Genomic DNA, 15,283 nt, shown 5'->3' with positions numbered 1-15,283 from the left:
CAAGAGCTGTGCTGCCACATGAAATGTCACTGAGCAGACCACTGGGATGCTTAAGCGATTCTTCCACTGCCCGCACCTCTGCAGTACTCAGAGTGGGTGTCATAATTCATTGTGGTCTGCTGCGTCCTGCACAAACTTGCCATCCTGAGGACACAGGCCTTGCCACCAGGTATACAGCAAGGAACTGAGGACCAGGAGGAGGAAGAGGAGATAGAGAAGAGGCAACCAATACATCTCATTTCCAACTGGCCTGTCTAAATTTGCCTCATCTGACCATGGCTGGAATTTTCTGGCCCCTCCTGCCAGAAAATCCCGGCGGGATCTTCCGGTCCTGTCGAAGTCAATGAACATTTGAATGGCACGGTGCATCCATCGTGGGGAAACCCGTCATGGCAGGGCCAGAAAATTCTAGCTTGTGTTTCCAATGAGCATGATCACAATTCTGCATTCGACAACAGTCTCACACCTGACCTTCCTCCTGTTGCTGACCGTCACCGAATCCTCTTGGCCACAGTGCTGAAGTAAAAACCACCAGAAAACAAACATTGCAAACCAACTTTATCTATCAAACCATTCATTACTCTATCCAAAAGTCAACCAATCACTCTTTTGTATTCCTTAGTGCCTGTTTTCTGTGTGCCTTTGCCTGGTCTATTGTTCTTGCAGAGAGGTACCCTAGAGCTTGTAACATGGTCGGCACACACCTGCTGGCTTTGACTGAGGAGACTGCTGATGGTCCTGCAGGACAACCTCGCACAGCTCTGGTCTTAGAAAGTCCAGTGTTGGGCTGCACCATCTTGACACAGGCTGGCTGACAGGCAGCAGCAAGGGCACTGGCAGGAGGACAAATGCTGTCATCCTGAGGGTAGATATGTTTGTGCTCCACAGTGCCACTACCACACTCCGCCATCACCCCACACCCCCCTCCACCCACCCCACCCCCCCTCCCTGTCCACCCCAACCCCCAGCGGGGAGGTGCCTCAGCAATCCTAGTCATCTGTTGGAGGACAAATTGCTGGGCTGCTTGAGATAGTGTAACTCCCCTTAACACTGGTATTTGCAGCCATGATAGCAGCCCTCTGTCTGTTTGTGTCAGCAAGCTGAATTTGCATGACTTGTGTCAGCTTCCACTGCAGCTATCAGACAAGAAGGTTTCTGCTTGTGTTGCAATGGAAACATCAGCCATCAGATGCTGCAACACAGTTGGGACTTTAAGTGGGAAAATAAAATTGGCCACTAATTCATGGGTGAAAGGATGGGCTCTAGACTCAGCACAAAGCCTGGTGCCAGACTTGGCCCTGCTCTTTGACAGTAACACCTGGCTTTCTAGCAGGCCTGCCAATGCTTCGCATATTGTGTACAAACCCATCAGACTTTTACTATAGGCTGCCCCATCAAAGTGCTCATCTGAATTCTGTACAGCAGAACTTGTATGTGACCTTGTACTATGGCAAACTGGCATCTGCATTGTCCTTTCTCCATGCCTTGGCTACACCTCGCTTGTGCCTTGTGTGTCACGATGTGCAGGTTCCCACTATGCTAAGCTAACCTTTTAAGGTGTGTGTAGTCAGTATCTGAGCTGGTGGCTGCAAGTGTGAAAGTGAGAGAAGATGTTTCTTCATCATTCCTGTTTTCTCTCTTCCACATCTTGTTCCTTCTTCACTGCCTGGCCAGCTAGCAGTTCCTGAGTAACTGAAAGGAGAAAAGCACAATCGCAAGGTTGGGGTGGGGGAAGGTGGAGAAACCAAGAGATGCACGATTAGATCACTTGCAGCCTGTACATCGGAATGGATTGCGGGATGAAGGGAAAGTGGGTTGTGAGAAGGAGTATTAGGTATGAGCCATATTAGCTATGATACCATTAGGTATGAGATAATACCATCATCTTCGATACTTTCAATCCAGGCACTGGCCACGGCCTCAGTCATGAATACTCCAACACTGATGAGCAAAATCTCTCCGTTGAAGTGGATATGCAGACATGCCTAACCACCACCACCCACCCCACCAGATATCCGTTGCTGCCTGCAGTTGTTTGCCACCTTGCCCTCCAAGAGAGATGTGTGTCAGTGAGTTTAAAGAAATCTGTTTTGATAACATTCAATAGCTGGCAAAGCAGGCAAGCTGAGAGGTGTGGATGTGAGGCTTGCAGCAGCGCTAAGTGTGCAAGGATGATGTAAAGTTTTGAATGTGAGGTTTGAGTTGTTACTGGAGATTGTTGGTAAGTGGGTGAAGGGGTAGTATTGAGCAGTATGGTAAGTGAGTGAAGGGGTAGTATTGAGTAGCATGGAAGGCTAGTAGTTCTGTTGTAAAACTATGGCATTTCAAGATGCATTCATTAACCTGGTCATTGTGAGAGTCATTGAAGAAATGCAGCATTGCATCTAGGTCCTCGGGGCTATACTGAACATTGACCACAAAGGCTATCTGCTTCCACTGCCTTTGTAGTGTCTGTTTTCCTTCTTAGTGTCTGAACTAATTCTAAGCTCTCTCAACATAGCTTGAATTGGTGATGGCATCATACACCACAGAAATCATCACGTACTCTCCCTCAAACCTAAACTGGGTTTATTGGTCTCTTCCTTGAGTACTTTGTTCACAATTTAGCGCAAAACATTTCGTTGATTGAAAAGGAAATGAATCCACGCCAAAGACGTTCCTCCGTTAACTGAAGATTTACAATTTCAGGATTACTTTTACTTGTGGTTTTCAAACTCACCAGCTTCTTCCTCATTTCTTTCTTTGTTTCCTGAAACACTTGGCTCCTTTGATCTCTCATCTAACCGCTGCTTTTTCTTCTTGGCCTATGAAAGAATAAAAACATTGCCCTCAGTGGTTTGTAATGTGCAGAATGCTTTATTTAACCACAGGGAGGTGGAAAACACAGAAGGCCAGATTTTACCAGCCCTTTGGAGAGGGGCTGGGGGGCAGGAGGGCTAGCAAAATGGTAACAAAAGGTGTTGGGAGGGGAGCTCCACATCTTCCTGCTGCCACGGGAGTGTCAACCGTGGGAATAGCAGCAGCACGGCTGCTGGTCTCTGGTTGGCGGATGACAATTAATGCAGTTAACTGGTCAACACACGGCCATTTCCTGCTGCTGTCGGATGGCCCCCCGCCACGTGGGGAGACCATCAAGTATATTGAGGTGGCCTTATAGTGGGTTCTGGGGGTGGGGGTGGCAGTGGTGCGGGGGGGATGCCCTCCGTTATAACCACTCCATGGCCAAAGGAAGGGGCCTCCCCGACAGAATTGGCCACTCCCATGGTTTCATACCTCAACCGGAGGGTTCACATCTCTGACTGCCAGGGCCTGCCTGCCCATGGCACATTAAAAAAAACACTTATCTGCCTGTCAAGGGTGCCTTAACATGGAGGCACCCTCTGCTTCTGTTTGTAGCCTCAGCTGCAGCCACATCTAATGGTGGCACTGCCAAAGCTGCCAAGCTGCCAACCCCCTAATTGCATCAGCAACTTAGAGGAGTGCCACCAACCTTAAGTAGATGCTGGGCCTGGCAGTGGACTCTTAATTAGCTGAGCCAGTAAAATCCCCAGGCCAGCCCCATGGTCGCATCTTCTGCCCTCACTTTCGGCTGTAACAACAGGGCTTCAGCTAAAATTCCAGCCAGAGTTTTCAAAAATAAACACATGCACACACACATTTAAAAAAAGCTGTTTAATTAAACTTTATGCTGTGGCTGCCTGTTATTTGCATATCAAGATCACATACTAATGAGGGTAGATGGGCTGTAAATTGCTATGACATATTTCTAGTAGGTTGTCTCTGGACAATTTCCCATTGTCAGGCCATCAAAATGCAGATGCTGTAAATTATCAGGGCTGTCTTCCTGAAGTTACTGTGTAAATTTTCACAATGAAATGTCTGAAACTGTGCCAATCCACCCTTCAATTTACACCCACTTTTGACTCTGCTGCATATCTAATAATAAGTATTTAAAATAATTAAAATATTCAATATAAATATGGCAACTGAAAGCCTTGTTAAAAAAACTAAAGTGGAATAGATGGTCAGCTGTACCGTTAATATGTTGAATAGCCAGTTTAAACAACAGCTACAAGAATACCTACTGCTTCAGGAGTTATGAGAATGGATAGAGATCATTGTTTACCACGTGATAGCTGAGCTGTTTAGTTCATGGAAATGGCATGTCAAGAAATGTCAAAAGACATGTAAGATTGAATAAACATTCCAGAGTCTTGCTTTCTTGGGCTTTAGAGGGCTACAATTCTTCAGATTCCCAGTGTGATGGAACAGATTATGCATAGTCCATATGAAGAATGGGCTTGGTATGCCACTGACTCAGACAGTCTGGATCTGAACCTTACCCTTGACCTTGAGGCAAGTACAGTAAAATAGTTCAATTCACTGATTGACACTTGGGGAAGACAGAGGTGTCGTGGTAATGTCACAGGACTAGTAATCCAGAGGCCCAGGATAATGCTCTGGGAGCACGGGTTCAAATCCCACCATTCAATTAATAAAATCTGGAATATAAAACTAGTCTCAGTAATGGTGATTGTTGTAAAAACCTATCTGGTTTAATAATGTCCTCAAGGGAAGGAAATCTGCCATCCTTACCTGGTCTGGCCATGTGACTCCAGATCCACAGCAATGTGGTGGGCTCTTAGCTGCCCTCCAAAATAGCCTAGTAAGCCACTCAGTTCAAGGGCAATTAAGCATACAGCAACAAATCCTGGCCTAGCCAGCAATGTCCACATCCCATGAAAGAAAAAAAATATATAAATGAACTAATGTATTCAACACTCTGAACTCCTACACTTTTGGTGGTTGTGATATTTGACAGATTAAATAGGCCAACAGAGTAAGAGCCAGTCAGCAACAATGATTCAAAATCAATCTCAAATTTATTATCGTGTTTTTAACCTATCATTTTGCACAAGCATGGGTTCACAGATCTTTTTTAAAATTCTCCAAGAGGAAACCAAGCGAAAAATAAAAGACAGAAGAAAGAACCATGAAGTCACGCTGCACTGGCCAGACTTACCAAAAAAAACTGCAAAGTTCTAGGAGGGTTTCTAAATCCTCCTCATAAACATCAAGGCCTCTGACACCCACCCAGATGTCACTGATCTGCCCCTCAGCCCATCCTGTTCTGTACTCAGTGTGTCAATTAAATAAAAAACAGTCCATTCTCTCCTTGTCTACTCTATTATGTATTGCTAGCACATCTTTTTCACAGAATCTTAGAAAGCCTGAGCACATGATACATGCCATTTGGTCCATTCAGTTGTTTTTTGCCACATGAGCTGCTCCTTCTAATCCCACTCTCTTTGTTATTCCATGTATTCGCTAATATTCCTCTTAATCGAGCAATAATTTATGGAATATGTTTCAACAAAGGTTTGTAGCAGAAAACTGCATGTTATAATCTGTGTACACTTGCTAACGCAAATGTAATAGCATTTTAATGAAAAATTAAAAACTGGTACAGTGTCCCAGCTGTACATCTACCAGAGAGGTTTACCCTTTTGACTGGTATTGAAACCTCATCTCCAAAAGTAAACATTCATGTTATTAGAAGGTGTCATCTGTCACTGGACTGGAATAGCTATATTATTTTAATTATAAGAAGCAACTGTAATAATAAGAAAATAAATGTTCTAGTGTTGACAGTTCTGTACAGCTTGTGCAGCAGCTTTCTCAACTGTGGTTTCATTGCAAATCATTCCTTCAAAGAACATTTCTAGCACAAACCAAACTGTTCGAAGTCAACAGGACTCATAACAGACCAATTGCTTTCCACATCTCTTTGGTAGCCATGCACCACACACAACTGACCTTGGGGCAAATCTGTGACAGACATACAGGCAAGGCTTGTTATCTCACGCAAGTTTACTGAGCCGCAGACACTCTCACTGGAGTTTGGTACACTTCTTTATCTTGCCTACCTTTTTTTTAACACCAGGCCAGTTGCCACATGATCTTGCATGAGATCAATGGAATCATAAAGAAAATGGTCAGTGCCACAACTGTATTTAGTAGCACCCAATTTCAAGATAGAGAAATACAAACACCCCTAAAAAATCTGCAGAACTTTCCTGGCAACCTAGGGAATTTCAAAAATTTCATGCAGCTGTTCTGCTCATGTCCTGCAAACACACAATATATGACCACCCAAGTAGCTGTCACTCTACTTGTACATACTTTAATGCTGCCTGAAGGAAGCTTGTAAGAGGTGAAAGGGAACATCCTGTGATTTTAATTAAACTCTTCAGCAGAACCATGGAAGTCATAGACTCATCCATGTCTATATTAGCTGTTTGATAGAGCGATGCAAAATTAATCTAAAGCCTTGGTTTTTTTTATTGTCAGCATATTCCTAGACTTCAAATGTTTATCCATTATTCCCTTAGAAGATATTTAAGAATCAGGAGCAAGAGTAGGCCATTCGGTCTCTTGAGTTTGCTCCACCATTCAAAAAGATCATGGCTGATCTTCTACTTCAACTCCATCTAGCCACACTATCCCCATATTCCTCGATTCCCTTAGCATCCAAAAATCTATTGTCCTCAGTCTTGAATAAGTACAACAACTGAGCATCCACAGCTCTCTGTAGGTGGAAAATTTCAACGATTCAGTGACTGAAGAAATTTCTCCTCACCTCAGTCCTAATCGGCCGACTACTTATTTTGAGACCGTGGCCTCCAAATTGTAGGCCCCCCAGCCAGGGGAAACGTCTTACTAGCATCTGCCCTGTCAAACTTCTTAAGAATTTTATGTTTCAACGAGATCATCTCCCATTCTTCAAAATTGTAGGGAATGTAGGCTTAGTGGACTTAATCTCTCCTCATAGGACAATCGTACAGTGGTCTCGGCCTCAAATACACTCTATAGCAAAGCATTCCATGCAATAGGAACACACCACATAAAGAAAAATCTCCTAACATCTCTGCTGATAATTCTTTGTGACCTTTTTGTCACTGACTTATAATCAAATACTCTTTCTTCTTCACGTTACCAATACCTTTCATCATAATCTTGGAACCTTCTATTCTAACATGGGTAAGGCACATTTATCCACTAAAACACTGGAAAAGCTCAAACAAAGGATCAAATGAATGATGATTGTCTTCAATGTACCTTAAGAGATTTCTTCTCTGTAGCTAGTGAACCTTTTGTTTCTTCCACAGGAATTAGCTGTATGTCATTTGATAAGGGAGGGTGTCCATTCACTGGCTCCTTGTAAGAAAAACAGAAGTAGATTCATTAATTTTCTAAGAAAAACTTAAGTGCATGGCAAAAGAAATATTTGTAATTACTGAAAGCAATTTTACCTCATTTTAAATATTAATTAAATCGTATTAATACAAAGCAGTGCCTAACAGTTTTTAAACAAAAGAACAGTAATATGCAGATTAATAACAAATTAACCACAGACAACTTTTCTGTTCGAAATCACCATCAGAAATACTACTCATATACCACTCCTTGGCTCCTATCAGCAGATATTCCCCATTAGGTCCAAAATATTATAGAATTTCATAGGATACACAGCATGTAAACAGGCCATTCAGCCCAAGCAGTCCACACCAATGTTTATGCTCCACTCATGCCTCCTCCCAAATCTTCATCTAATTCTGACAGCATACCCCTCTACTCCCTTCTTTCCCATATGCTTACCAACTTCCTCTTAAACGCATTTCTTCTTTTTGTCTCAACTATTCCCTTTGGTACTGAGTTTCACATTCTCACCACTCTTTGGGTAAATACATTTCTATTAAATCCCTTGTTTGATTTTTTTTTGTAACCATGTTAACAGCCTCCAGTTTTGCTCTTCCCCACAACTGGGGGCATTCAGTACTCTATAAAGCTTTCATAATTCTAATCAGCTTTTATAACTGAACCACCTGTTTTTAATTCTAACTACCTGATTGGAGTGCCAACCATAAGCCATCCAGTGAGATGATCAGAATTTGGATACACCTACTGCACAATACTCTCAAGTTGTACTTCATAATTAATACCAACTTAAAAAAAACTGACAAAATCAGTTTTATAAATGTATGCACTTCAAAACTGGATCTGATGCTGAAACAACTATTTTTAGGTGCAGTTCATTTGAAATTGGCACTGGCTCTTCTCTTAGACTAGTTCAGTAAATTTCTTAATAAATTCAAGTATAATTTACAAAAGAATATGGACAAAGAATGGATCAAATCATGAGGTACAGTTGAGTACTTTCATTAACCTGAAGCAGCTGTTTCAACATAAAATAAACCATGATGTAACTATGATGCTTGGAGTAGATGAGTTTGTTTTACAATATAGGCTTATATTAACAGCTGTTCTTTCAGCCAAGAGGGTTAAGATTTTTCTATGCCATTTTACAAAATTCAGATCCATTAAAAGCTGTTGAGAACTGAAATTCCTTATTTTAAATATTTACTATATAATTCTTATACAACTATCATTTTCTCACATGAAATACTTGAAGCAGAGCACTTTTGAAAGACGACAAAGGAAATTAATGTTTTATTATTATTGAGTGTAACAATGTCAGGATTTTTTCCATTCTCTACAAATGAAAGATGTATGTCAAACAACAGAACAGTAGTTTATGAGAAGTTCAATGATTTGGCTAAAAGGACAAAGGTAAATCAACACTAGAACATAAAAAGGATTGAGAGGTCATCAGCAGCAACCTGCACAGACTGTAAATGTCTTATCACAAAAATATATAATTATAGCATGACCGTTAGAACTAATACATAAATTGGCTACAAGTATTGCAAAATCCCATATTGGCGAAAACTCAACCTGACTTCTATCGCAAATTCTTATTTGTAAGGAAAGCTCAGGATTTTTAATAAAGTCAGGTAACACTTGTTAAAATATAGTGATAGGTGCTATTGGGAAAGAAATGCTATTCACTGCTTTGTATTTTAAAAAGTACAAATGCATTGGTTTTCCCTATGAGCTGGTGCAACAGGATAGGAATGAAAACAATAGATAAAAACATAAAAACTGCGGATGCTGGAAATCCAAAACAAAAACAGAATTACCTGGAAAAACTCAGCAGGTCTGGCAGCATCGGCGGAGAAGAAAAGAGTTGACATTTCGAGTCCTCATGACCCTTCGACAGAACTTGAGTTCGAGTCCAAGAAAGAGTTGAAATATAAGCTGGTTTAAGGTGTGTGACTACAGCTTCTCACACCCTGCTTCCTGTAAGGACTCCATCCCATTCTCTCAGTTCCTTCGCCTCCGTCGCATCTGTTCCGATGATGCCACCTTCAAAAACAGTTCCTCTGACATGTCCTCCTTCTTCCTTAACCGAGGTTTTCCTCAACCATGTCCGGCCCATCTCCCGCGCATCCGCCCTCACGCCTTCTCCTCCCTCCCAGAAACATGATAGGGTTCCCCTTGTCCTCACTTATCACCCCACCAGCCTCCGCATTCAAAGGATCATCCTCCGCCATTTCCGCCAACTCCAGCATGATGCCACCACCAAACACATCTTCCCTTCACCCCCCCTTTCGGCATTCCGTAGGGATCGCTCCCTCCGGGACACCCTGGTCCACTCCTCCATCACCTCCTACTCCTCAACCCCCTCCTATGGCACCACCCCATGCCCACACAAAAGATGCAACACCTGCCCCTTCACTTCCTCTCTCCTCACCGTACAATGGCCCAAACACTCCTTTCAAGTGAAGCAGCATTTCACTTGCATTTCCCCCAACTTAGTCTACTGCATTCGTTGCTCCCAATGTGGTCTCCTCTACATTGGAGAGACCAAACGTAAACTGAGCGACCGCTTTGCAGAACACCTGCGGTCTGTCCGCAAGAATGACCCAAACCTCCCTGTCGCTTGCCATTTTAACACTCCACCCTGCTCTCTTGCCCACATGTCTGTCCTTGGCTTGCTGCATTGTTCCAGTGAAGCCCAATGCAAACTGGAGGAACAACACCTCATCTTCCGACTAGGCACTTTACAGCCTTCCGGACTGAATATTGAATTCAACAACTTTAGGTCGTGAGCTCCCTCCCCCATCCCCACCCCCTTTCTGTTTCCCCCTTCCTTTTTTTTCCAATAAATTATATAGATTTTTCTTTTCCCACCTATTTCCATTATTTTTAAATATCTTAAAATCTTTTATGCTCTCCCCACCCCCACTAGAGCTATACCTTGAGTGCCCTACTATCCATTCTTAATTAGCACATTTGTTTAGATAATATCACCAACTTTAACACCTATGTGTTCTTTTGTTCTATTGTTGTTGACATCTTTTGATGATCTGCTTCTATCACTGCTTGTTTGTCCCTACAACCACAGCCCCCCCACTTCTCTCTCTCTCTCCGCACCCCCCCCTCCCACACACCTTAAACCAGCTTATACTTCAACTCGTTCTTGGACTTGAACTCAAGTTCTGTCGAAGGGTCATGAGGACTCGAAACGTCAACTCTTTTCTTCTCCGCCGATGCTGCCAGACCTGCTGAGTTTTTCCAGGTAATTCTGTTTTTGTTTAGGATAGGAATGACATAACTTCTGACTGGATTCAAAATTAACATCTCTGACTCATGTGCACAGATAATATGTAGCTTTCTGTATCAACACCAATTGTAAAAAAGGAATGCCTTGCCTGTTGTTTTAGGCCAAGCTGACTTACAGCACCAGAGCTAAAGCTGGGCAAATTCCAGCAGAGGATCTGCTGCCCTGTAAGGGTTGCCTAGTTGACTTATCTGTAATCAGCTACAAAACTCTTCTGAGAATAGAGAGCCTTGTGATGGGAGGTCAGCAATCTACACAGGTCACATATTTATGATACTCAACACAATGCAAGTAGGGCCTTGAACCCTTTCTCTTCCCCCAACTCCAGTTCTCAGACCTGACTAGCTGCCATAAAATAGGATCATACTATTAACCTCAACCAATCCCTTGATTCACATTATTTCTGGCATAAACACAGTCATGCCAAGAAACCTATATATATTGATGCACCCCTCCCACAAGCACAGTACAGTCTAAAAGTACAAAAGAATCAAAGGCACCTGTACATGTATACTCTTGAAAATTAAAAACAAAACAACAGCCCTGAAAACAAAAGCATCATAAGAGTTCTGAAAAGTTTACTGTACTGGGTTTGGAAAAGTGCTTAATTTGTCAGTGAAAGTTAAACAGTGCATTGCTTTCCAATTTGCTTATCTATTTGTATTTCTTTCCAAGCTTCTTAATAAGCCCAAATTTGTATTTTATAGCCTGATGAAACTTGATATACAAGTGGGCTTGGCTAAACAGCACATTAAACAACTGATTTATATGTGTCTAATGTGGTGGCTTACCCCTGTGATAACTCCCGCTGAATCTAAAATCTACCAGTGTTTGAGAGCTGGCCCTATCTTGACTACCACAAGGAACCAATGCAGACTGAACACTGGCCAAGAATTTCCTCAGTGGTTCCTTCAATCCTTTGCTATGATTTCGGCAGAAAATTTCTAAGGGATGTCACTAATCTTCTGTCACAGTTACTGTGGAAAATCAGGAAACCACTGCTGAGTAAGTAATTAGGAAAGCTAATAGAATGTTGGGATGAAACTTTCAGGTTACTACCAGATTAGCCATGAAATGACGGAGCAGGCCCCGAGGGGTTGGATGGCCTACTCCTGCTCCTTGTTTGCAAGTTTTTCCCTTGTTCTTGCAGCTCCCTAAATGATCTGAATGTTTGCATACACTGCTGTTCCAGATTGCTTTCTTATCCTGGACATACAACCCCAGTAAAAGTTGTGCAATGGGTGGTAAAGTAACATCAGGATATTGGCATTAATAAAATCATTTTTCATAGGGCAGAAAGCTTGAAATGACACTAAGCTTGCACGCTGATGCTGCTTGTCTTCTTGCCGAAATATCCATCTGCTTTCAATGTCATATTCCACGGATGTTAGCAGTGTGTGCGCCCTCAAAGACCATATAGGTTTCATCTAACACACAGTGCATGCTCTACAGGACAAAAACAATGTTGTAATCTTCAAATGTATTTACAGATATTAAAACAGGCTGTGACAGTTTGTTATTTTGCATGATTTTTGTTGGTGCATATATCAGAGGTTCTGCTAAAAATGCAGTGCATAATTATTCTGTGCCTTATTTGCCTCTACAAACAGTGCACTCTGGATGTGGCCACAGAACTTATTAGCTGACTTTTTTTTAATAAACATGTAATACCTGGCTGCAACATACTAGTCAGCAATGGGCAGAAGCCATTCCCATTCAGAAACCAGAAGTGAAATTGAGTATTTGGGACCACCGGTTGCACCATCAGGAGAGATGCAAGTGGGGAGAGAATTTATGGAAAAAGGAAAGCAATTCTGAATATTTGTCTACTGCATTCGTTGCTCCCAACGCGGTTTCCTCTACGTTGGAGACACAAAACGCAGACTGGATGACCGCTTTGCAGAACACCTTTGGTCTGTCCGCAAGCATGACCCAGACCTCCCTGTCGCTTGCCATTCAACACTCCACCCTGCTCTCATGCCCACATGTCCGTCCTTGGCCTGCTGCATTGTTCCAGTGAAGCTCAACACAAACTGGAGGAACAACACCTCATCTTCCGACTAGGCACTTTACAGCCTTCCGGTCTGAATATTGAGTTCAACTATTTTAGATCATGAACTCTCTCTTCCATCCCCTCCCCCTTTCCGATTTCCCCTTTTTTCCAAATAATTAATATAGATTTTTCTTTTCCCATATATTTCCTTTATTTTTAAATGTATTTCCAGCCTTTGTTTTATTTCTACCTTTTAGCCCATTTCAATTCCTTCACCCCACCCCACCCCCACTAGGGCTATCTGTACCTTGCTTGTCCTGCTTTCTATGCTTAATTAGCACATTCCTTAGATAATATCACCACCTTCAACACCTTTGTCCTTTTGTCTGTGACATCTTTTGGCTATCTCCACCTATCACTGGCCCTCTATCCAGCTCTACCCTCCCCCCACTTAAACCAGCTTATATTTCACCTCTTTTCTATTTTTACTTAGTTCTGTTGAAGAGTCATACAGACTCGAAACGTTAACTGTGTTCCTTGCCGTAGATGCTGCCAGACCTGCTGAGTTTTTCCAGGTATTTTTGTTTTGAATATTTTCTACAAGTCTTACTATTTTGGCCACCACTTCATTCTTATATTATTGAACCACTGCTACAGATTTTAATCTCTTTCTCACAAGTCCACCATACAAGAGGGACTGAGGAGCAACCCTGCTTGAAACAATGCTTTAAACAAAAACATCTGTGAGGGCACTTAATAACTCAACTGCCTAATAATAGCTGTCAGCCCACAGCATGCACTTTTGTAACTAATGTTCCACCACAGGAAATGCTGCATCACATACTGGGCCCTCCACATGATTCTGGTTTTCTTCTGCTTAAACAGTATTTCTGACAGGATATCTAAAATTGTTGCAAAAAGGAAGAAAACCTTATATGCAATCATCTTAAGTTTTTTAAACTCTCATCCTTGTTTTCAAATCCCTCCACAGCCTCACCCCTCTCAATCTCTGAAATTTCCTACAGCCCTATAACCCTCTGAGATCTTCATGCTCCTCCAGTTTGGGTCTCTTGAACATTCCTGATTTTATTTGCTTCACCATTGGTGGCCACTTTTTCAGCTGCCAAGGGACTAAGCTCTGGAATTCCTTCCCTCAACCTTGACACCTCTCTCTTTCCTCTTGTAAAACACACCTTAAAGCATTCCTCTGGGATCAATATTTCCTGATGTAGCTCAGTGCCAAATGCTGTTACACAACACTCCTGCGAAGCAAGCTTGGGATGTTTACTACATTATACATGCCATATAAATGCAAATTGTTGTTCCTTTAGGATTTAGCAGGTTACAGACTTTAAAATCTAACTCTTCACTAAGAAATGATTACAAAGTCATAGAAAATCAACTAGTTCCAAATAATTTACCACGAATAATGACATATTTTAAATTCCTAAATAATTCCTTTATTGCATTAATCAATTTAACCAACTTTTCCTTCATTCTCAATAATTAAAATATACCATTATTTATACATTATCCAGTAGATCATCTAATTTTATCTTATAGTCATTTGGTAGTACAGAACTTGAGTACTGTTGAAATAAAAGAGACTTTTTTTGGTCAAAACTTTTCGTCTTGCTTTCATCAGGACAATTTGCAAGAAAATACCAATGTCAGGGGAAACAACATATTTATACCGTATGAGAAGAGAGTGCTGATTGGTTAGAAAGTGGACTCTGATTGGTTAGAAAGTGGACTCTGATTGGTAGAGATGTTGCCATGGAGAATGCACCAGTTGATGGTGATAGACAGTTAACTGTAGGTAAGACATTGCCCTGGAGAATGAACCAGCAAATGGTTGTCACTTATTAAACAAAATGCCTGGCAGTTAACTGTCAGTCACCATCAATTGGTGCATTATCCACAGTTATACCAGAGTCCATTTGCCAACCAATCAGCACTCTCTTCTTAAACAGTATGAAAATGTTGTTTCCCCTAACATTTGGCATTTTCTTGTGAATTGTCCTGATGAGGGCAAGATGAACAGCTTCGACCAAAAAATCTCTTTTTTCAATATTACTAATCCTATCTTCCTAAAACAGCCTAAAATCCAACTTCCCTTTAAAATTGTCACAGAAGATCCACCATTAGGAATTAAAAAGACATTTACCAGGTCAGGCAACCTGGGATTTTACCTCTAACTCTGCAGATAAGCAGGGGAAAGAAAAATTAGATGATGTTCTTGCATCTCCATAAGCCCATTAGCCTTAAGCACCAATATAACAGCATCTGGTAAAATACTGATATGCATATTGTCTCATCTATTCATTTAAGAGTTGTTATAACATGAAACAAAAATTGGAATCCTTAGCTCAATATTCCCAGGGAAGGATTTCCAGGTTTGGGGTCTTCCAGGTCGGGGGTGGGGGGAGAAATGTTGTGGTTTAAGAATGTGGATCTGGGGTTGTGGATTAAGAGGCTCAGTTCAAAAAACCAGGAAATCCATGCAGCAGTTCTCGGTTTGTTGGGCCATCAGATTTCCCCCAAGGAGCGGGAAACTCAATCTGCTAGCGTTAGCAACAAAAGAGATAAGATCTATGGCACATAGCCAGTCATATAAATATTTTAATGAGGCTTCCTGGGAGGGATTTGCCTGAATGCCATTCTCCAAACTGCCCTCCAATCCCCAATCCCCCCATACCCACCCTTATCTCACCTCTGTTAAAACAGGTAAGTTTGAGGCATGTTCATTTTGGGTTTGGAATTTT

At 41.8% G+C, this 15,283-nt stretch overlaps 1 protein-coding gene across 1 annotated transcript in view; it reads right to left on the bottom strand.

Moving 5' to 3' along the window:
• The window catches only part of LOC121277842 (protein LYRIC-like), a 90,624-nt gene that overhangs the window by 53,352 nt on the left and 21,989 nt on the right, over nucleotides 1–15,283 (bottom strand). The window contains exons 2-3 of the mRNA XM_041187531.1: nucleotides 7,120–7,218; nucleotides 2,720–2,804 (exon numbers count right to left, since the gene is read on the bottom strand). Of these exons, the coding sequence (XP_041043465.1) occupies nucleotides 2,720–2,804; nucleotides 7,120–7,218 (184 nt within the window). The remainder of the gene's footprint in view (nucleotides 1–2,719; nucleotides 2,805–7,119; nucleotides 7,219–15,283) is intronic.

The sequence above is a fragment of the Carcharodon carcharias genome, chromosome 5, assembly GCF_017639515.1.
Source record: "Carcharodon carcharias isolate sCarCar2 chromosome 5, sCarCar2.pri, whole genome shotgun sequence".
In the NCBI taxonomy this organism is placed as follows: domain Eukaryota; kingdom Metazoa; phylum Chordata; class Chondrichthyes; order Lamniformes; family Lamnidae; genus Carcharodon; species Carcharodon carcharias.
Note: the sequence above shows the minus strand (reverse complement) of the source record. Positions and strands in the feature narration are given on the sequence as shown.